At 39.8% G+C, this 21,958-nt stretch overlaps 1 protein-coding gene and 1 long non-coding RNA gene across 2 annotated transcripts in view; one reads left to right on the top strand and one right to left on the bottom strand.

The window, feature by feature from the left end:
- Nucleotides 1-5,775: 5,775 nt before the first annotated feature.
- On the bottom strand, nucleotides 5,776-10,548 carry LOC127552907 (uncharacterized). The gene is made up of 3 exons (XR_007951608.1): nucleotides 10,204-10,548; nucleotides 8,945-8,999; nucleotides 5,776-8,559 (listed from the first exon to the last, which is right to left on the bottom strand). It is a non-coding gene; the product is annotated as an uncharacterized LOC127552907 (long non-coding RNA).
- A 333-nt stretch (nucleotides 10,549-10,881) lies between these two features.
- The window catches only part of CCDC39 (coiled-coil domain containing 39), a 44,116-nt gene continuing 33,039 nt past the window's right edge, over nucleotides 10,882-21,958 (top strand). The window contains exons 1-6 of the mRNA XM_051983222.1: nucleotides 10,882-11,080; nucleotides 14,304-14,423; nucleotides 15,818-15,964; nucleotides 16,985-17,143; nucleotides 19,325-19,417; nucleotides 19,975-20,103. Coding sequence (XP_051839182.1) covers nucleotides 10,991-11,080; nucleotides 14,304-14,423; nucleotides 15,818-15,964; nucleotides 16,985-17,143; nucleotides 19,325-19,417; nucleotides 19,975-20,103 — 738 coding nt within the window. The 5' untranslated portion in view covers nucleotides 10,882-10,990. The remainder of the gene's footprint in view (nucleotides 11,081-14,303; nucleotides 14,424-15,817; nucleotides 15,965-16,984; nucleotides 17,144-19,324; nucleotides 19,418-19,974; nucleotides 20,104-21,958) is intronic.

The following is a 21,958-nucleotide window of genomic DNA, read 5'->3' as shown; positions in this document are numbered from 1 at the left end:
CTCACGAGGCTTGAAATCAGAACTCTTCTTCATGAGTTTAAATCTGGCCTCAGCCACTTATTAGCTATGTGACCCTAGACAAGACACTTCACTCTGTTTGCCTCAGTTTCCTCATCTATAAAATAGGCTGAAGAAGGAAATGGTAGTATCTATGCCAAGAAAACTCCAAATGGAGTTGAACTTGATTGAATAACAACTTGTTTCACAAATGAGGGAACCAATTTACTCAGCATCTAATAGAGCAGTGGTTTGAATCCACAGAGTTTTGAGCCCAGAATGTGTTTTTTCCCCATGGGCTGTCAGTCAACCGTAAGAGAGAACCCTTTAAAACACTAACAAAAGCACTTTAAACAAAAATTTTAGGCCTGTCAGATGGAGATGTGCTTGGAAAATCAGAACGAGAAATTGGTCCTCAAAAAGGATGCCAGTCACCAATCAATCAATTCATTAACTCAACAAGTATTTATTGATGAGTGCCTATGATGTACACAATATTATGCTTGGATTATTAGAACGCCTTCCTTTCAGAGAACGAAACAGCAGGAGAATTTTCAAAGACCATGAAAAGGCATTAGAGAGATTGCCGCATTCCATTTAACTCAATCCAGATTTCATATAGTAAATGAATACTGTAAATAACATGCCCCGATTTGTAGGTTACCGTTTGAAGTCAATAGCAATCCCAATTAGCGGCACTCTTCCATTTTCCAAAGGCTTTGTGCTAGCAACTAACAGAATGCTTTCCAATTTTGCCAGTCTAGAGGAGGCAAGAGTGATTATTTCAGCTCAGTGTTATGGACTTCTCTAGATAGCAGTCCAGTTTTAATTATTATGAATATAAAAGGATTATCTTCCCTTTTTTTCCTTCCCTCTTCCCCTTCACTTTTAGTCTAGTTCTTTGTAAGTAGTAGTCAGTTAATAAGTGGTTATTGACTGAATAAATGACTATTTCAGGAACACTAAATCCTTGAAGATTAAGAATGTATTGACGGACATGGACAAAAATTGCCCAGAAGTGACTTCCTGCCCCTAGAATCAGATTAATTTTAAAACCTTATATAACACTATCCTAACTTGTCTTTCCAGCCTCATTAGATATTAGATATACCCTAGAGATTCAGACAAACCGGCTTCTGATAAGAGTTGTAAGTGTTTTGCACTGGTAACACTCTATCTCCTGTCCCTGAACCTTTGCACTGGCTGTGCTCTTGCCTAAAAGCCAGTTCTACCTCATCGCTGATTGATAGGGGCTCTCTTTCCTTTAGGAAGCTGTTCACACTCTTTCTTTTCTATCATGTATTTGACTATTACATATGTGGGTATGTGTGTATGTTCATCTCCATTGGTAGAACTCCTCTCCATTGGTAGATGTCAGTCAGTGAATATTTATTAATCACCTACTATGTACTATGCACATTTGGTATATAAACAATGCAAAAGGTAATCCCTGCCCATGAACCTCTCAGTCTAATAGGGAGATCAATATCAATGCAAGTAGCAATAGAGATGATAAATTGGAGATAATCAACAGATGGAATTAAGAGAAAGCAAAAAGTTTCTTTTTCAGGAATTTCCTATACCAGAGAAGTTGAAGGTCCCTTCCAATTTCTATGGCCAACACAACAAAACTGACCCTAGATCCTAGTCTCTGATCTTCTAAATCTTTCCTTCTTGTCTAATGCAATTCCAAAAGGTACATATAAGTTAACATGGCCAGTTTAATTTAGCTCAACAAGTATTTAGTAACCTCTTTGGATCTCTATTTCCTTATATGTAATTTGAAGGGGTTGAAGATCATCTCTGAGGTCCTACTCTTCTAGCTTCTAGCTCCTACTAAGTACCTCTATTTAAGGCCTGTGTCAGACAGAGCATGGGATATAAAAGCAAAACCTAACAGATGGAGTTGGAAGTATCAAAGATTTGGGGGTTGGAAGACATCTCAGAGGCTATCTAGGAAAAAACACTTATTCTGTAGACATAGAAAGCCAGAGAACTGAAATAATATGGTGGTACAAGTAGTTGGTGCTCTAGACCAAGAGTCAGGAAGACCTGCATTCAAAAGCTACCTTAATAGCTTACTAGCTATGTGACATGGGTAATCCCTTTAACTTTAGTTGACCTCACTTTCCTTACTTGTTAAATTGAGATAATAATAGCACCTATTTCTCAGGACTGGGAATTAAATGAAATAATATGTTTGTCAAAGTGCTTTGCAAATCTTACAACACTATTCAAATGCTAGCTATCATTATTATTATCAAAATAACATCTATTTTCCAGGCTACAGTGAAAGTTAAATAAAATAGTATCTCCCTCCATTTTATAGTATTTTATTTTTTCCAATTGCATGTAAAGATAGTTTTCAACATTCATTTTTGTAAGATTTTAGTTCCAAGTTTTTTCTTCTTCCCACCTTTCCCTCCCCTTCCCCAAGACAGCAAATAATCCTGATACAGGCTATACATGTACAAATGAGATAATATTTGTAAAAACACTTTGCAAATCTTTTAGCACTGTACAGATGCTAGTTAATAATAATAACTTATTATTAAATGCTAGTTATTAATTTATTATTGCACAAAGCCACACAAATACAGTAATAAGAGACAGAACAGTAATTAAAACCCATCTTCTGATAACATATTCCATTTGCTTTCAGGGGACTTACCTTCCAGGAACACTTACCACATTCCCAAGAAAGTAAATACATAAAACCAAAACAATCTGTGACCCAAATCACTTTCCTTTTCAAAAAAACTTTATTTGCAAAATTTACATTCACCCAATTCTTTTCATTTTTTAAAAAAATGCATCTAGGGATTTTCAAGTGCACGAATCACTTAAATGTTGATCAAACTCAGGAGAATTCTGCATTCACGCTCTCATTGTTAATTATTGTCATTATTTCACAGCTCCACAACAATAGCAACTAACAGGCTTTAGAAAAACAAACGCAACTGTAATTTTGCATCTGTGAATTGGTAATAGATCTAACTCGGAGGCTCAGTCATTGGAGAGCCAGAATGAGCAGGGAAACATTCTCGTCAATAGGTGGTTATGTTCTTATTTACTCCACAATTATTTCTGGGTGTTTTCTCCTCAAGTATGTCTCTAATGCCTCATCCTGAGATTTGGCTTGGAACACGGGAATAATGATCTTCATTATAATAGGAGACCTTGACGAGGGCTCTGGTGGAAAGCTTCCATTACTGGTTCTTGACCTAGATAGACACACAGCACCATCTGCTGGATGATTGTGCTTCGGATGGATGCAGGGAAAGAAACCTTCCATCTTCCCTGGTCTAGAGTGGGGAGCCATGATGCAAAGGGAAATGTAGTGGGTACAAAGTAATAGCAATTTTGTAAGATGTTCAGTTGGGAATGACTTAGCTATTCTCGGCAATACAATGATCCAAGACTACTCTGGATTTATGATGAAAAATGCTATCCATCCTCACACAAAAAATCGATGGTTTCTGACTTCAGATTGAAATATATATATTTTTATTTTATTTTTCTTTAGGATTTTCTTGGGGGTCTATGTTTTCTTTCACGACAGGACTAATATGGAAATATTTTGCATGACTATAACCTATTCAAATTGCTTGCCTTTTCAGTGGAGTAGGGAGAAAAGAAGGGAAAGAATTTGAAACTCAAAGTTTTAAGGGCAAATGTTAAAAATTATTTTCACATGTAATTGGAAAAAAATAAAAATGAAATAACCTTTCCAAAATAAGGGCGGGAAACCATTGGGGCTGGCTTTTTCTAAGTGGTCTAGTTCATTCTATAGGATTTGAAGGATATTTTATATTGGGTAAATATGCTCCTTGGCTAATGTGCAGAGAGGTCTGGGATTTTCTCCCAGAAGATTCTCAGCTTTTTTTTTTTAAACCTGCTTATCTCCAAAAGCCGAGCATTCTTTTTAAAAATTAGAGCTTACTTATCCACCAGCTTTTCCTATTAGACAGCATCGGCATCAATCTAATGGATTATTTTTATGTTGGGGAGGGGAAGGAGTTATTGAGGTCTCATGTTTTAGGCAGTAAGTTAAGTGACTTGCCTAGTTTTACATAGCCAGTGGGTATCAAAAAACTTGAATGTAAGACTTCTTGATTTGAGGGCAGCACCAATCTCTCCAGATAGAGACAAGAAGGTCTTTTATATGAATTTTTGGTGTTGCTTGCATAGAAAAACATCACCCATTACCCATATTCCCTCTTTCCTATTTGGTCTCCTTGGTAAAAGGAGGAAGACATTCTTTGTAACAGGAGTATTACTGACACAAGTGAGATGAGCTTTTTGTTCAGACTTATAGACTCCAAATCAATTGTTTTCGCCACCATGTTTTTTTCATCACCTTGACAATGGAATACCTATCTCTTGGAGAAGGCATTCAGAGAGACTGGAGAAATATTTGATTTAGAGTCATCAGATCTGGGCTTGAACTTTATTTCTTTTGTTTTTGTAAGATTGAGACTCAATATAATTCCCATATAATTCTGACTTCTGTCCTTGAGTTAGCATCCACTTTCTCTGGAGTGATGCTGGAGGAATCTTTCTTCATGTGATAACTTTAAATAAATGAATATAGCCATCATGGTTCACTTCTCCTCCCATTCTTCCTATCCCCACATCTCTCGTCTCCCCATCTTCATGACAAATATCAACTGTTTCAAGGCTCTTGTCAGTTTCCCTCCTGAATTCTCTTCCACTTGTTACCTTTGCAGACTGATGTCCCAAACACAACCCAATACTCCATGTAGAGTGGGATTGGACTTTCTTTCTGAACATGCACTTCTCTTAATGTAGCTTAAGATGGATTTTTTTTTTAAAGACAATCATGTCACACTATTAGTTTATTGAGCTTGTGCTCAGCTAAGATTTCTGAACATTCAGGTAAATAACAGGCAATGAAAATAAGGCTTTTCTGTCATAAATTTGTGAATTTTTTTTAATCAGTTGTATCTCTGATTCTGTCTCCATTGCTTGTAACTGTCTACTTTTCTCCACTCATACAACATCTACCTTAGTTCCAGCCCATATTACTATTCACCCATACTACTACAATAACCTCCTATAAAAGCAGAGATTGTCTAAGTTTTGTCTATATCTAGTACAGATCTGGAGCACTGGGACTTAAAAATGCTTGTTGCATTGAATAGAAGTGAATTGACTCAGGACCAGTAAAAGCACTGTAGTCTTTCCCCAAAACTATCTTACTCCAAACTCCTTCTCTTCATCAATTAGACACCTAGCTTATTGTTTATTTGCTGGGTCTCCACAACCCGTATACATTCAAAGGAGGATTTTTTCAGGGAGAAATGGGTTTCCCACAGTGGAGGCATGAAGCCATCAGCATCTGTGCTTATTATAGTTTCCTTCCAGGCCTAATGATCAACGACTCTATGACTCTAATCATGCATTGCTTTATTTAGAGTTCAGCGAGTAATTTCCGTGACACTTTTCTGTGCCTCAATTTCAGCCTCAGTGACAGCTGGGCCGGCTAAAGTTAAGTCTACTTCCTAACAGCCCATTGGCTTTGGAGGAAGAGAGTGAACAGGTCATGTCTGCCATAGTTATTTGTGACTGAGTATCTCATGATCACAGGGAACGTTTTGACACTATTTCTAGAAATTAGACCTGAAAGCATTCAGCTGGGATTACGCAGCTGGGGCACAATTCTAATAAATCTTGGATGGAGACTTGAAGATTTTATTCTTCCTCTATACGCCTCCATACATCCCATCGCCTGTTTCCATATCTTTGCAAGCTGATTCTCCATGCCTAGAATGCCCACTTCCTCGCTTCGACCTTCTCAAAAATCTCTTCTCCTCCTTTTTCCCTTTTCTTTATGAGGGTGGTGGTGGTGGTGGGGTAAGATGGGGCGAGTGTCATTAATTTATTTTTATTTTATTTTTTATTCCAAACTTAAACACAGAAAAGAACATTTCTATATTCATAGTAGAACACAAAGAGATTGTAGTATATAAAACTGAATTTCCCTCTCCTACTACTTATTTTTACAAAAAGTTTCTAATAATTCCACATTACTTTCAAAACTATCCTGCTTCTCTGTGCTTCCTTCTGAACTTTGTTACCTTTTATTTTTAAAACCAGGTTTCCTTCAGAGAACAACAATCTTGTAAAAAATAAACATAAACAAAGTTAATTCGTGCTGTATCCATGTCCAAAAGCATGTCTCTTTCTCTATAGGGAACCTTTGTCTCTTTATCAGGAGATAGAGAAATTATTTCATCTGAGGTCCTTTGGAAACGAAGTTGGCTGTTACATTGGTCAGTTCATGAGTCTTTCAAAGTTGTTTTTCTTTACAGTATTATTGTTCTTGTTTTAGTTCTCTGTTTTAGCACAATAATATTCCATTACATTGCTATACAATAGTGTATTCAGCCATACCCCAAAGTGTCAAGGAGTTAGTATTTCATACCTCTTTAAGTTCTAGTTCTTCCCTTCTCTTTTCCATTTTTGTCTTTGACGTCCTCAAAGGATTTTTTTGAAGTTGTTTCCTTTCTGGTATTGTCTTCCCCATTAGCCTCATCCTGCCTATCACCAACTGGTTTCCCTGTTGAGTTTGAGGCATTTCTATACCAAATTCTCTGTGAGTGCGTGTGTTTAATTCTCCTTTGTTCATTTCAGAAAGAGAGTTACCTCTCATACACACTCTATCTTCATTTTGTATATTCTTATTATTGCACCTAATTATGAGAAATAGCAAGGTCTGACATGATTCTTCCTTCTTTACACCAGTGTATTCTTTTTACCCTCCGTTATCTTTAATCCCATTCAGACCCTTGGAAAAGAACGAATCTGCCCCCTAAAACCTTTACTTTTCTTTTTTTACTCCCTCAATACCTTTTGCAGAGATTAAACTTCTGAAGGGACACTGTTTTCTTTCCCCTCTATTAGGGTATTAGTATTATATCATTATAAGCCCCTTCCAGTTGCTCAAATAAATTTGCTTTTCTGAGTGTCTCTTGATTATTGTATTTTCATTTCAAAATGTCTGTTCAGTTCTAGTCTTTTCATCAGAAACAGTTAAAAATGTTCTGTACCATTAAAGGTCCATTACTTCCTCTTAATATTCCCCAGTTTTGCAAGGTATATAAGTTTATCTCTTTTGTCTTTTGGAATATTGTATCTCTTCCCTTTATCATCATCCTAAAATAGATGTTCATTACTAGTCTCCTTGATTATTACAATACCTTAACAATAAGTCTCACTTTTCTCTCCTTCTTCCAATCTGCCTTTATATATGTTTGGACTCATTACTATTCGGCTCAATATCATTCAATAAACATTTATAAACCCAGCTATTAGATACTAGGTACTCCGTCTGAGAATAGGGATACAAACACAGCAATAAAACAAATTTCACCAAGGTGGTCCCTTGATCTCAGACCCTTATTAACTGTTTGACCTTGGTCAGCTCACTTAAACATCTCTATGTCCCAGGTTTTCTAAATATGTAAAATGACAGAGTTTGCTTCTGTGCTCTCTATGAACTCTGATGCCTCGTGATTAAATTTTAAACTCTCTTTTGGCATTTATTTTCTACACTATATGATGCCATTTTATTTTTAATCTTTATCTCATTTTGATCTTTATCTCAAGAACTACAGTAAACACAAACTGCTCATGGAATTATAGATTTATAATTGAAAGGATTCTTAGAGGCAGTGGAGTCCAACCTTCTCATTTTACAGACTTTTGAGGAAACAGGCTGAGAGAAGTTGATTTAACTCAAATATCCCAAAGTAATACTTCTATGAGAGAAGATGTGAACTCAGGTCTTTTGGTCTCCATTTTATCCACTGTGCCACTTGGCTGTTCCCTCTATTTCACACTTTCCATTTTGTCTCTTTCATAAATTTTGTTGATATCATTTCCTTTTCCTGGAATACTCTCCCATTTATAATTTTTTTTTTTTTAGAAATTCATGTTTAGTTTTTTTTTTTTAACATCAACCTCATTTCCAAATCTACCCTTTCCTCCTCTTCTATACTTGGAGCTATCTCTTGTAACAAAGATTTAAAGAGGAATTTTAAAAAATGTAGTTCAGCAAAATCAACTAGCATATGAATCCTATTCATCTGACAGTATGCAATATTTCACACCCATAGTCCCCTGCTTTTTCAAAGAAGAAAAGAAGGTACATTTTCTCAAGTTTTCTAAAGGGTCACACTTGGTTATTATAATCACATAGCATTCAAGATTTTGTTTTTGTTGTTCTTTTTTATTTATACTTTGTAGTCATTCTTGTAATTAGTTTTTCTGCTTTTTCTTACTTCACTTAGCATTAGTTCAGCTCTTGCTTTGCTGAATTCTTCATAATTATCATTTCTTCTTGTGTTATAAAATTCTATAAGTGATATGCTATAATTTGTTGAGCTCTTTCCCCAGTTGATGAGCATATACTTTTTTCCAGTTATTACCCCCAAAATGCTGCTTCAATATTTTGATGCATATTTCTTTCTGTCTTTGACTTGCTTGAGAGAAATGTCTAACGATGAGATCTTTGCTGTGTCAGAGGGCATGGTCATTCTAGTTTAAAAAAAAAATCCAAATTACTTTCCATAATGAATGGTTAGACAAATACTTCCACCAATAGTGTATTAAGCTTTCAACTTTACCCTCCCATATTAACTACTTCATATCTTTCCCAATTTTTTGCATGTGAGGCAAAACTTCAGAATGTTTTGTTTTGCATTTTTATTATTTTTAAACATTTGGAGCAATTTACATTTTTAAAACTTGGCAATTTTTTTTTTTTTTTTTTTAAAGAACTGTTAATTCATATATAGAGCCACTAGATGGTGCAGTGGATAGAGTGCTAGGTCTGGAGTCAGGAAGACATCCTCCTGAGTTCAAAAGTGGTCTAAGGCATTTACTAACTGTGACTCTGGGTAAGTCACTTAACTCTGTTTACCTCAGTTTCCTCATCTGTAAAATGAGCTTGAGAAGGAAATAGTTGAGTTCTTTATCTTTGTCAAGAAAATCCCAAATGAGGTCCCAAAGCGTTGAATATGAAAAATAAGAGAAAGTTAATATACACATAATCCTTATCCTTTGGAGAAATAGCATTTGGTCTTATGTACTGGTGTTAATTCTCTATATATCTTACATAAGATCATCAGCAAATATCATATTTGATGCAAGTTGGGATCAAAAGTTTCTGGATGCAAATGGCTCTCTCCATCACAAGTATTTTGGAATTGGTCTGAACTACCCCATTGTTGAAAAGAGCCGTGTCTATCAGAATGCATCATCACATAATCTTGCTGCTATGTACAATGCACTCTTGGGTCTACTCACTTCAGTTAGCATCAGTTCATGAAAGTCTCTCCAGGCGTTTCTGAAATCATCTCGATTGTTTCTTATAGAACAATCCTATTCTGTCATATTCCATAACTTATTCAGCCATCCTCCAATTGATGGGCAGGCACTCATTTTCCAATTCCTTGCTACAAAAAGAACTGCTACAAACATTTGGGCATATGTGGGCTTTCCCCTCTTTTGTGATCTCTTTGGGATACAAATCCAGAAGTCAAACCCGCTGGATTGAAAGAGAGAAATAGTTTTATAGCCTTTTGGGCATAGTTCCAAATTGTTCTCCATAATGGCTTATCAGTTCACAAATTCACCAACAATGCATTAGTGTCCCACTTTCCCTATATCCTTTCCAAAATAGATCATTATCTTTTCCTGACATCTTAGCCAATCTGATAGGTGTGAAGTGGTACTTCAGAATTGTTTTAATTTGCATTTCTCTAATCAAGAGTGATTTAGAGCATTATTTTATATAACTAGAAATGGTTTTAATTTCTTTATCTGAAAATTGTGTGTTCATATTCTCTAACCATTTATCAACCGGGGAATGACTTGTATTCTTATAAATTTGAGTCAATTCTCTATATATTTTAGAAATGAGGCCTTTATCAGAAACACTGGCTATTAAAAAAAAAAAAATGTTTCCCAGCTTTCTGCTTCTCTTTTAATCTTGGCTGATTGGTTTTGTTTGAGCAAAACCCTTTTAATTTAATGTAATCAAAATGACGCATTTTGCATTTCATTATGTCCTCTAGTTTTTCTTTGGCTATAAATTCCTCCCTTCTCCGCAGATCTGAGAGACAAGATTCCTTGACCTCCTAACTAACTTTTATGTCTAAATCATGAACCCATTTTTACCTTTCCTTAGTATAATGTGGGGGGAGGGGACAGCCTAGGCAAAGGCGGGGCGATGGGAGATGGCGTTCCGTGCTTGAGCAGGAGCTCGGGGGCCAGCCGGGCCGGGCCCTGGAGTGTTGGGAGGGGACGAAGACTGGGAAGGGGCTGCGTGGGGAAGAGCTGTCAGCGCCAAGCAGAAGTGGGTTTAATCTGCCCTCCTCCAGATACATGGCCGGCCCAAGGAAGAGGGGGACCAGGAGAGCCCCGAGGCCTTCGGACCGGGCAGTTTCGGCTGAAAGAGGCGGTCAGCAGCCTCCGAGGAGGGCGGGAGGAGAGGAAGGAAGAGATAAGCAGGCCTCACGGCCCCGGGTTACTACGTATAACCTGGCCTAGGGTAATAGACGCACGCAGTTTCTAAAAATAAGCTCAGGCCGCCTTAATACGGTCAGCCATTGGTGAACCACGCCGCACGTGCTTCCATGATGCACCAATCAGGGCGCTGGCTCCGCCCCTTCCTTCCCGGCCCTGCAGTGTTTTGGAACCTTTGGGATTCAGAAGGGGCAGGCTGTCTCTGCGTCCTTCTGTACAGGGAACGGGTCAGCCAATCAGGCTCCAGGTTTCAGAGTCCTCGGCCTGAGGTGCCGACCCCAGCTTGCCGGAAGTCCCTCCTTTCTCCCGAGGTACTTCCTGTTTGGTAACCAAGGGCGCCGAGGCGTTGCTAGGGTTGCTGAGCAGTATGCGAAGAGAGGAGTTGGGACTTCGGGGAATTGAATAGACTTGTTTGGGGTCTCCCGCCGCCGCCGCCAGCATGAGCAACGATTTCCTGGCGGATTTGCAGTGGGAGGATGGCTTCGCCATCCCCGTGGCCGATGAGTCTAACAAGGAGCTTGAGAATAAGGTGAGCGGGAGCAGAGGTCGGGGACCCTGGGGCTGAGGTCACGCGTACTGAGCCCATGGACTCAAGTTAGGGGTCAGAGGGTAGAGGGAGCCTGAGGGCCGAGGTCAGAAGTCCTGGGGTCAGGAGTTAAGCGCCTGGAGCCTGAGGTTGGGAGAATGAAGGAATGGGGGTGTAGAAGTCCTGTGTCTGAGGTCTGCAATAGAGAGTCGGGGGGTCTGGGAACTCGAGGTCCCGGAACTGGACGAAGTGCCAAGGGTGGGAGGCCGTGGGGTTAAGGTCTGAGCGCCCCAGGGGGGCGAGGATGCGGATCCTGGGGCCGGGGACCAGCGTCCTGGGGCAGGAGTCCGAGGTCGGAGCGGGAGACGGGGGCAGGGGATGGGAGCGTGGCTGCCTGTCTCCTTACAGCCTTTTAAATATCGAACCAGCCAATCCTAGGAGCATTCGAATCAGTCCGCCTTCCCGGGAGAACGGAGAGCAGCTGTAGTTTAGTTTTTGTCTGTCTCCGTGTTTGTTCCACAGCTCTAGATGAGTTTCCGTGCTCCCTGGTAACGGCACGTGCGCCCGCGGGGGGCACGGGCTGGACCCTCGGGATAGAGAGCTCTTTAACGGGAAAGTTTGGGACCTTGTTCCCCACTCGAGTGCCCCCCCTCGTGCCCTGGGAGATGATCAGTCCCAAGGTGCACTTGTACCCGCCAAATCCCGCGCCGTCTGTGATTCACCGGTGTCCACCTCCGCGACAGCTGCAAAACTCTCGAGTTGGCCCCGAAACCAGATTAAAATGCAACTGAGACATGTTTGACAAAATGAATAAAACTACTAATTAAATATTAAAATGATTACACGCTAACGGGAACGTTGTGGTTTTCTAAGGCGATGTGCACCCACAAGGAATCTATTTCTCTTTCAGTTTGTTACCACTGTGGGTAGTTCCTATGTAAGTATAGACAGAGAGAGATAAAAGAGAACTTTGTAGAAGATGGCAGGTGCGATTAACTTTGGGAGATCAGTTTTAGGAATAGGAACAGCAGAGGGCAGAACCAGGAGCTAGACTAAGTTAGGCTTGATGTTAGGAAGCTGGGGAAGCCTCCTAATGCTTAGATTTATAACAAATCAATAAAATAAACTTAATGGGAATGAACTAGAAAGTTCTATTTTTTTTAGTTAAAAAAACATCAGTTCCAGAAAACCGATGATAAGGAAGTGATGGGGAAAGTGACTGTCTAGTTTTACTTGAACATATTTGTTTAGTGTGAACAGACCCTTCTGAAGTAACCAAAAATGCTTCTTATATCAGACTCCATAAATGCTTTCTGGGCCAGGGAACATTCACTGAATATAAAGGCTGTAATGTACTTGATCTCACTTCCTGTTTAATGATGCCCTTTTCTCTGCTTGTCCCATCCTAGTGTGAGCTAGAGAATCCCTGGCTTCCTTCCACACCACCTTTTTTTACCACCTTGTTCTGTCCCTGCCCAAATGTCTTGCATTTAGATACTTCTTTTGCACCTGTTTTCTCTGTAGTTACATACACAATCTTCAGGATTGATTTCATTTCTGATTTTGTGTTCCCTGAGAAAGATATGAGTTAGTGACAATATAGGGGACCAGAATGAAGAAGGGTCTAAAAACTGGGGGAAGGGGAAAAGTTGGAAGAACTCTAGGGAAAAACTTGCAGTTTTTAAACTGATGCTTTTCATACAACCTTCATTTCCAAGTTTATTTGTATCTTTTGCCTTCTCCAGTCAGCCATCCCTTTTGATAGAGATATGCGTGTGTATGTATTGTGTGTGAGAGAGAGAGAAAGAGAGAGAGAGACAGAGATAGAGGCAGAGAGAGACAGAAGAGAGAAACTGAGACCAAGAGAGATAGACAGGACAGAGAGACAGAGAAGAGAGATACAGAGAGAAAGGAGAGACACATAGAGAATGGAGAGATAGAAAGAGAGAGACAGAGATAGAGGCAGAGAGATACAGAAGAGAGAAACTGAGACCAAGAGAGAGAGAGAGGATGGAGAGACAGAGAGAGAAGAGAGATACAGAGAGAAAGGAGAGACATATAGAGAATGGAGAGACAGAGAGAAAGAGAAGGGAGACAGGGAGGTAGGGAAGGAAGGAGGGAGACTGGCAGGGAGAGAGACAGAGAGAGAGATACAGAGAAAGGAGACACACACACAAACACACAAAAAGACAGAGACAGACACAGATATAGAGGGAGAGAAGATACAGAGAGAGACACAGAGACAGGAGAGAAAGAGACAGAGACACAGAAAGAGAGAGGAGAGAGAAGAGACAGAAAGAGAAAGACAGCATGAAGAGAAAGAGATGAGAGGCAGAGAGAATGAAGTAGGGAGATGGGGGAAAGAGACAGAGACAGAGATAGAGACGAGAGAGACAGAGATGGAGACAGAGAACAGTTTAGTAAAACTTAATCAGGATTCATAGCACATGCTCTACAGTCATAACTCCTAAGCAAGGAATTGAGACAGGTGTATTTTCTCATCTCTTGGAGCTAAGCTTGATCATCACAGTCTAAGCTTGATCATCACAGTAATATGATAAGAGGAAGTATAATTTTTAGTGTCCCCCAGAATTGAGCGGGAACTTGGGGAAGTGTCAAACCATTTTCTGAGGACATTTTTTTTTGGTAAAAAAAATCAAATGATGCAAACTTCCTTTCTCAAATACTTTCCTCCAACCTTGTTTCTAGTGACTTAGAATAGATTCAGAAACAAGTTGTCAGCGTACTGTAAATGTTTGATTGTCCTCTTCTGCTTGCTGCATCCCATATATAATCTTGTCTTTGAACTGGAGGGGAGGAAGGAGAAACTTGAACTAACATCCTGTTATAGGAATTTACTGAGTTTCTTCTGTGGCTGAAAGTGACTTTAGATTTACCTTCCTTACTGAAAATCCTTATGTAGTTTCATTTGGGAATGATTTTTTCTTTTAGTATTTGAGAGTGAGTTTTTCCCTGAGAAAAATACATGTTAGCAAAGGATACTCTGAGTCCTATATATGTGTAATTGATTTCTATCCTTCTATCTGCTACCTTGGTTTTTCCCCACTTGTTGTAAAATCACATAGTTCTGCCTAAAATACTAATAACAAAAAGAATGAGTTCTAGAAGTCCAAATGTAGAAAGAACTTTTGGGTCTTCCTGAGATCTGAGTCTTTGTGGTTCTAAAGTAAGAGGGATTCCTTCTGATCATGACCTTTGCTTACAGCTGATGAAGATGTACAATGAGAAAACAACTCTGCAAGATCAGCTTTTTGACTTTGAGGAGAGAATTAATGCCATGAAGGCTCATTTAAAAAATGTCAATCAGGAGTTTTCGTTCACTCAGGTAAGTGAGCTCCCACTGCTGGACCCTGCCTGCCCTGGCTATTGTCCAGCTCCCTCAGTGGTTATCTTGGGTTTGGTGATGTTCTTATTTTTACAAAATCTTTCTGGATCTCCCCCAGGATACTTTTCTTCTCTGGCAGACCAACTGCCTGCCAGACCCTGGGTCCCTGGGGCAGTGATTTGAGCTAAGTTAGCAGAAGTGAGTTTTGAACTTAGGACCTTGGCCCCCAAGGCCAGGGCGCTTTCCACTGTTCTGTGCTCCTGAAGGAGAACTAGTGTCCATTGATGCCCCCGGTTCCTCCCACTTCACTCACCTCCCTCTTCCTCTTTGCTGGTGATTGCAGCAGTCTTCATATTGAGTCAGCCAAGAGGGAAGGAGGCGGTGTGATATAGCACGTAGCCCATAGGTTTGGTTCTGGAAAGTCCTGCCTCAGACGCTTCCTGGCTCTGGGAACCTGGGAGAGCATTTCAGCTCTTTATCCTTGGTTTTCTACTTGATCTTCACAGTCCCTCCCCTGCTGGAGGAGCTCAGGTCTTCGGCATGGATCTGGGGTCTACAGAGTGTCTATGGGGGAGGGGGAGTATCTCTAGGAAAGTCCCTGGGTGTACCTGGTTGTGACAAAAGGTAAGAAAACAGGTTTGGGGCGAGAATCACCAAGAAACATGAGCGCCATTATTGAACCAGGGTCATGGAAACTGGGGCCAGTGTCCGAGTGGTCTGAGCCATTGCCACAGATCACTGGCATTTAAAGGGGTTGGGGAGAGCAGGCTGACCCGGGAGTGGGGCCATTGGAGACTGGCTGACTCAGAGGTCAAGAAGATGCCATCTTGGACCTTGTGGCTCTTCACCAGATGAGTCTGTCTGGTCAGAACTCCTTTAAATGTGCTTTTGTGGAAGAACTTTCCAGAATTGGGTTAGGGGAAGTGTAGAGCAGGGAAATTTTATTTTAAATCAGTCATTTATGACTTGTGAATTTCAGTCTGGTTTTTTAATTTTTTTAGTTTGCTCTTGACCAGAGTTTTTGGTCTAGAACTGTGATTTTGTTAATGTTGGAAGCTCCTGTTGAGGAAACTTCTGAGTCCAATATTGAACGCAGCTTAGAGGCTTAGGGAATTGTAGGGAATACTGACTTTATGTCACAAAATGTGTGACTTTGGATCTCACTCTGGCCTCCTCCCCACCACAACATGTTGCTTCTTGACCAATACAACGGTAGAAAATTCTGGCCATCTATATTTCCTTGTGGTTTTGCTTCAGAGGTAAAAGACCACATGGCTGATTGGGTAATGCTCAAATGATCCCTAATGACAAAGTCTGAGCTGGAACAGAATTGAGAGTGATAAGGAGTTGGTCAGCAATTCTTAGATATTATTACAAATTATTTTATTCCACAGTCTCTTCTCAGAGCCAGAAAAAATGAGATTGAAACAGAAAAACACTTAAAGGCTGTTGCTATGAGAGAAATAGGACGAGTGGGTGCTGAGTTAAATCGAATGGAAAAAGAAATGACTTCATTGAGAGAAAAGAAAGCTGAAAGGGAAGTATGTGGTCTAATCTTATTTAACATTTTATTCTGTTGATAATTTACTGTTAAGATCTTTATCCTAATCTTTGCAAACAAAATGAACCAATACTCATTTTCCCAATGGAAGAAGTTTTTTTGCATTTTTTTTTTTTTTTTTTTTTTTTTGTGAACAGCAAAGACATGACAAAACAGTTCTCTGAAACTAAGCATAGAAGATTATACTCTGAAGAGAAGCAGGAACATTGTGTTCTCTCTCTTTCTCTCTCTCCCTCTCTCTCTCTCTTTTCACTCTCTCTTCTCTTTTCTTTCTACCTTTCTTCCTCCCCTTTTTCCTATTGAAATTTAAAATAAATTTTTTAAAATAGGTTTTTATTGATATTTTCTATTTCTTCCTCTCCTCTCTTAGAAAGCCATCTTATTTAACAAATAGTATTTTTAGAGAGGAAAAAGAATCAGTACCTCCTTTTAATATATCGAAAAAATCCTAAAGTATATACAATATTGCAACATATATGAACGTCCCCTCTTTACAAAGGGGGGGATTGGGGGTGTCTTCTCATAGCTCTTCAGTCAAGTCCCATTTGATCTTTATGATTTTGTTACATTTACTTTTGATTTGTTGGTGTAGGATTCTTTCCATTTACATTATTGCAGTCATGTATATTATTCTTGGTTCTGCTTACTTCACTCTACACAATCTTTCCAGATTTATTTGTATTCATCATGTATATATCATCAGTTCTTATAGAATAGAAGTATTCCATTATATTCAGGAACCACAATTTGTTTAGCCGTTCCCCAATTGATGGGCAACTACTTTATTTTCAATTCTTAGTTATCAAAAAAAGTGATACTATAACTCTTTTGGAGTTTTTTTCTTATTGATAACTTTCTGTGTGTATATCTAATAACAGAGATATTTAAATACATGTGTATATATGTATCTATTACCAAATAGAGATATTTTGAGAGCTTCTTAATTCAGCTTTTTTTTTGGTGAAATTAACACATTTCATTTTAATTTGGGGGGAATTAGAATGACGTATTTAGGACCTCTCAAAAACTGGAGTATTTAAGGAGTCAGATGAACTGGGATCAGCAAGCTCTGGAGGCTTGGTTAGAGGAATCAGCTCATAAAGACAGTGACGCATTTGCCCTCCAAAAGTACACACAACAGGATGACAGCAAAATTAAGGTAATTATCAAAAGTCATTTTTATGTACCCTTAAATGTTTTGTCTCTAGTAGTAGTTAGAAAATGAGAATCTATTTAATCAGTATTTAGATAAAGCCAATAAGAAATATTCAGGAAAACAGGAAATTTCGTAGCTGGGACATTTACAGACATTAACAGTGCTTGTTTACAATTAGTTTAAACATAACACTGCTGTTTTGAAATCAGAACTGCCACCAGTTTTTCAGATAGTACTAATTTTACTATTTTAAAATTTTGAGTGAAATAGTACTGTCCAATTTAATTGTATAGCTGGGCTAATTGAAAAATAATAAAATTGCTCAAAGAAGCTGTTTTGATAATAGTTTTTTAACAAACCTTCAAAATGGAAGTTAATATAACTGGAAATCAATAGTGAAACCAACCAGAAGAGCTTCTGTGGATAACTCCTTTTCTTGAACTATCATGACTAGACTTGTTTTCCAAGGTCCAGCCTAGGTATAAAGCAGCTCATCGCCAGTAGGTTGGCTGAATGGCCTCAGTCCTGTGCCTTGGCCCCTCGCCTCGGTAGCGATGGAAGTGGGAAGAAAGATCAAGAGCACTAGGACTACAGAGCATGGTTCGTAGCTTGTCATGAAGGAGTTAGTGGCACTGGTTTTATGATATAAAGAAAGGCAACAAGAAACATAATTTTGTGAAATGGTTGTCTTGAATTGAAGTAATTATAGAAAATAGTCACAGTGTGGCCATCATGAATGCAGGTGCAGGTTCCGGACCATCGAAGCCCCCTGGGCCATTTAACACCTGGATCAGCAATGTGGACACAGGCCTTGGTGGCCTTCTTTGTCAGATTTGCTGCTAATGTAGCTCTGGAAGGACAGCCTACTCACTGAGGGCTGAGGGGAAGTTCAGAGGCTGGGGTCAGATCTAGCAGGTGATGTCCTGCGCTTGGGGTTCACAAGCACAAAATAAGGGAGGAGTGGCTGGTCCAACAGAGATGGGGCTTCGGTCACGTCAAGTTTGTCACGAGTCGGCAGGTGGGGGAGCAGCCCCCAGAGCTAACACAGGCTTGGGCGACATGGGGAGGGGAGGCGACCAACAGGCTGCTCCCGGACATGGCCTGGCGATGTCATTGGAGGATGGCCGATAAGCCAGAGCATCCCCGGAGGTGACTGGGAGGAATAGGGATGACAGCCGACTTCGGGGATCTGAAACTCCGCCACATGGAAGGGGCCCCAGAAGGCAGCTACTGGTGGTGTCTTGACATTGCCAAAACATAAGTCTTCACAACCAGAATTCTGAGAATGGCATGGGCTGCCAAGACACAGGGGATTCCCTCCTCTGGAGGAGAAACCTTCTGTTTGATGTCTCAGAACTTGTTGTTTCTTGTTCACTCATGTATACTCTTCCTGACCCCACTGGGATTTTCTTGGCTGGGTTGTTCACCATTTGCTTCTCCAGCCCATTTCACAGACAAGGAAGCTGAGGCAGACAGGGTGAAGGGACTGGTCCAGGGTCACACAGCTAGTAAGTGTCTGAGGCCAAATTTGAACTCAGGAAGATGAAGCTTCTTGGCTCCAAGCCTGGTATTCTATTCACTCTGCCACCTTGCTACCCTCAAAATAGGGATTTTTTTTTTTGAGTATAGATTACACTGGATGGTTGCTGAGATCCCTTTTATCCAGAGATTCTGGCATTCTGGAAGTGATCTGTGCAGAATCTGAGGGGGTAGAGAAATTCTATGATGAATTGGCTAAGACTATCCAAATTAAGACAACATATATATTCTGAAACTTGGGGACTTCAATGTAAAGTTGGACATAGGGAAAGATAGTGAGAAATATGGAGGAAAACCTAGTTCATGAATAAGAAGGCCTCTTAGTTCAAAGAAAACTTTCACCTATAGATCACAAATGCTTTTTCTTGAGAAAAGAATGAACAAAAATGATGTGACAGAACTAAAATGTATTTTAACAGAGAAAAAATGAATTCTCACTGGTGTAGAAATTATTTCCTTGGGCCACATTCTGTGTACAGTTTTGTCATTAGTTTTGTCATTTAGAGAAAATATATTTAGGGTGAGAATATCCATCTATCTTTAGTTTTTGTTATTCTCAATAAATGTACTACATGATACTTCATGGGACCGAAGATCTGAGTTTTTAGGCAGTGAATGATTGATTGTTCCCATTTGTGTATGCAGGCCCTAATCCTACAAATCGAGAGGCTTACGTTAGAGTGCAATGAGAAACAAAAGGCACTCGATAATGAACTTACTGAGACCCTGTCTGCCCAGGTTGGTACAGCTGGAGGGGTCACCAGCACATCTTGTTGGTGCTCCCACTACAATGTATGCCTCATAAGAACTCCCTGCTTCCAGGGTGGTTGGGAACATCAGCTGGGATACTCTTGGTAAAATGCTCTTCCTTCTCTTCCTCTTCTTTTTTTCCTCTTCTTCTTTCTCTTCCCTCTTTTCATCCTCCTTTTCCTCTTTTCTTTTTTTTTTCTCTTCCTTCTCTTCTTCCTCCTTTTTGCCTTTCCTCCTCCCTCTCTTCCTCCTCCTCTTCCTCTTCTCTTCCTTTTCCTCCTCTTTTTTCTCCATTTCCCCCTCCTCCTCCTCCTCTTCCTCTCCTAGTTTCTCCTCCTTTTCTTCTTCCTCTTCCTCCCTCTCCTCCTCTTCTCCTTGAGAGCAGAACCCATTTTTGCCTTTCTCTACCCCGACTCCTTAGCCCAATTTCTGGCACGGTTATCAATTTATAAATGCTTGTTGAGTTGACTTTTTATTGACTTGAGTATACTGTTTGTAACAAGATTTAAAACTTAGAAATGTGCTTTTGTTCTAATATTTTGCAGATTGAGCTAGATAAAGCAGCAAAAGATTTTCAAAGGGTTCACGCTGAAAGACAAGAACTTATCAAACAATGGGAAAATACAATAGAGCAGATGCAAAAAAGAGATAAAGACATCGATCATTGTGCTTTGGTAAATCACTTGCTTAGTCCTTAACTTTTATTGCTCTCTTTTGTATTTGACTCATTTACTTCAAACTGTAAAAAATTATTTTAAGAAATTATCTTTTAGATAGATTCAGTCACTTTGGTCAGTTTAGTTCAGTTCATTGAATAAATAAAATCTGGCTTTTGTGCCAAGTATCTGGCATATAAAAGCAAAAACAAAATTGGTCTTATCCTCAAGGGGCTTATATTTACTAGAAGGATCCAAAATGAAAACAGGTCCTTCAGATCTTGGCTGTTAAAAAGATGGATGTATCGTGAAAGCATTAACAAGTTAAAAAGAAACTAAAGAGAAGAAATGATGGCTGTGGAGCTCCAGGTCCCCTCAAGTAGTTTATTATGACAGTTCTGCCAGGAGCCATTACAAATAACTTTGATTGCTGGTGAGTTTCTGGGGAAGAACCCTGCCATTCCCCAAGGCAGGAACATGAGGGCCCCAGAAGAGATCCGAATGGTGGTGGAGTGGAATACATCAACTCCAAGTTCTATCTAGTAATGAAAAGTGGAAAATATATGCAAATTAGATTACTAAAGAGATCCTTAAAATGATCAGATGATTAAGGGAAAGACAAACTGAACTGTTAGCCAACAACTGTCTGGCTTTAAGGAAATCAGGAATGGAATCTTATGCTAGAATAGACAAAATTGACTTAAAGTAGAAATAACAGTGAACTGGCCTACTACCTGTGAAAAGAACCATATGATGTGTGTCATTGATGCAGATGAGACTGCTCTCCTGACAGATAACCAACAGACCATGGAAAAGACAACTTTACAAAAGTATTTTTAATAAAACTGCTAAAGCTTGGTTTTTAACAAATACGTATGGAAAGCTTTGGAAATTTTGCAAAGTATGGACATTTTACAGGATAAAAATCTTTATATTTGTGCATGGCCAACGAGCTTTCTCCTGAAAGGACATGCTGATCTCCCTCCAAGATGAGAAGATGGAAGTGTGGAGAAGTACCTTCCCCCTCTCCAGGTTTTAGGGAGACTCAGATCTTCCTTTCCCCAGGAAAATACAGGAGAGAAGAGATCTGAAGAGTCTGAGGAATTCTGCTCTGGGTCAGGAAGCTGAAGGGCAGAAGAATGTTGGGGATAAGAGACAGGGAGGACACTTCCAGAAGGGAAGGGAGCAAGGGAGGGGCTTGTGCTTTGAGAAAGGGGTGCTGAGCGGGAGCTCAATGGGAGAAGACATAAGCGGGGCTAGCTGGTGACTCTCTGGGGAAGGACACTGAGAGAGCCATTCATCGTGCGGACAGCCATAGAAGGTCCTGGGACTTCTTGTAGCATTCATCCGGTGTCGGCAAACTGCATGGACCAGTACCTGCTGCCGGTGATTCACGTGGACATAGATGTTATTGGCAGAAGACACTGTCAAAGCGCATTAAAAGCTTGCGATGATGGAATCTGGAGTGAAAGACCAAAGGCTTTAGAGTCGTAGCTGGTGTTTTTGTCATTACAGCTAATTGAAGGCAAATGCTTCAGAAGAGGAAGTTTGGGAAGTGAGTAACTGATTTAGAAGGCGGTGTTTAATACTGGGATTTGGATTTCGGAACCACAGAAGAAAATATAAGAATGAGACTCCTGGCAAGGAATAAAGTCCACCTAATGATGAGTTTGCCTTATAAATCATATAAATTTAAAGGAACCCATAACTGGGGAAAGAATGGCCATGTATTTCCACCAAGGTAGCAAAGCTATCTTAGGACTGTGGCTGGTGAAGGTAGAAGAATATCAGTAGGAAGGCCTAGAAATTCACTTCAGCTGTGCACAAAGACACTGAGTAGTCTTAAGTAGTGTGGGCTAGAGACAGAGGAATG

Source organism: Antechinus flavipes, chromosome 3 (genome assembly GCF_016432865.1).
Source record: "Antechinus flavipes isolate AdamAnt ecotype Samford, QLD, Australia chromosome 3, AdamAnt_v2, whole genome shotgun sequence".
NCBI classification, from domain to species: Eukaryota; Metazoa; Chordata; class Mammalia; order Dasyuromorphia; family Dasyuridae; genus Antechinus; species Antechinus flavipes.
The sequence above is the reverse complement of the archived record's forward strand: the minus strand, read 5'-3'. Positions and strand labels throughout refer to the sequence as shown.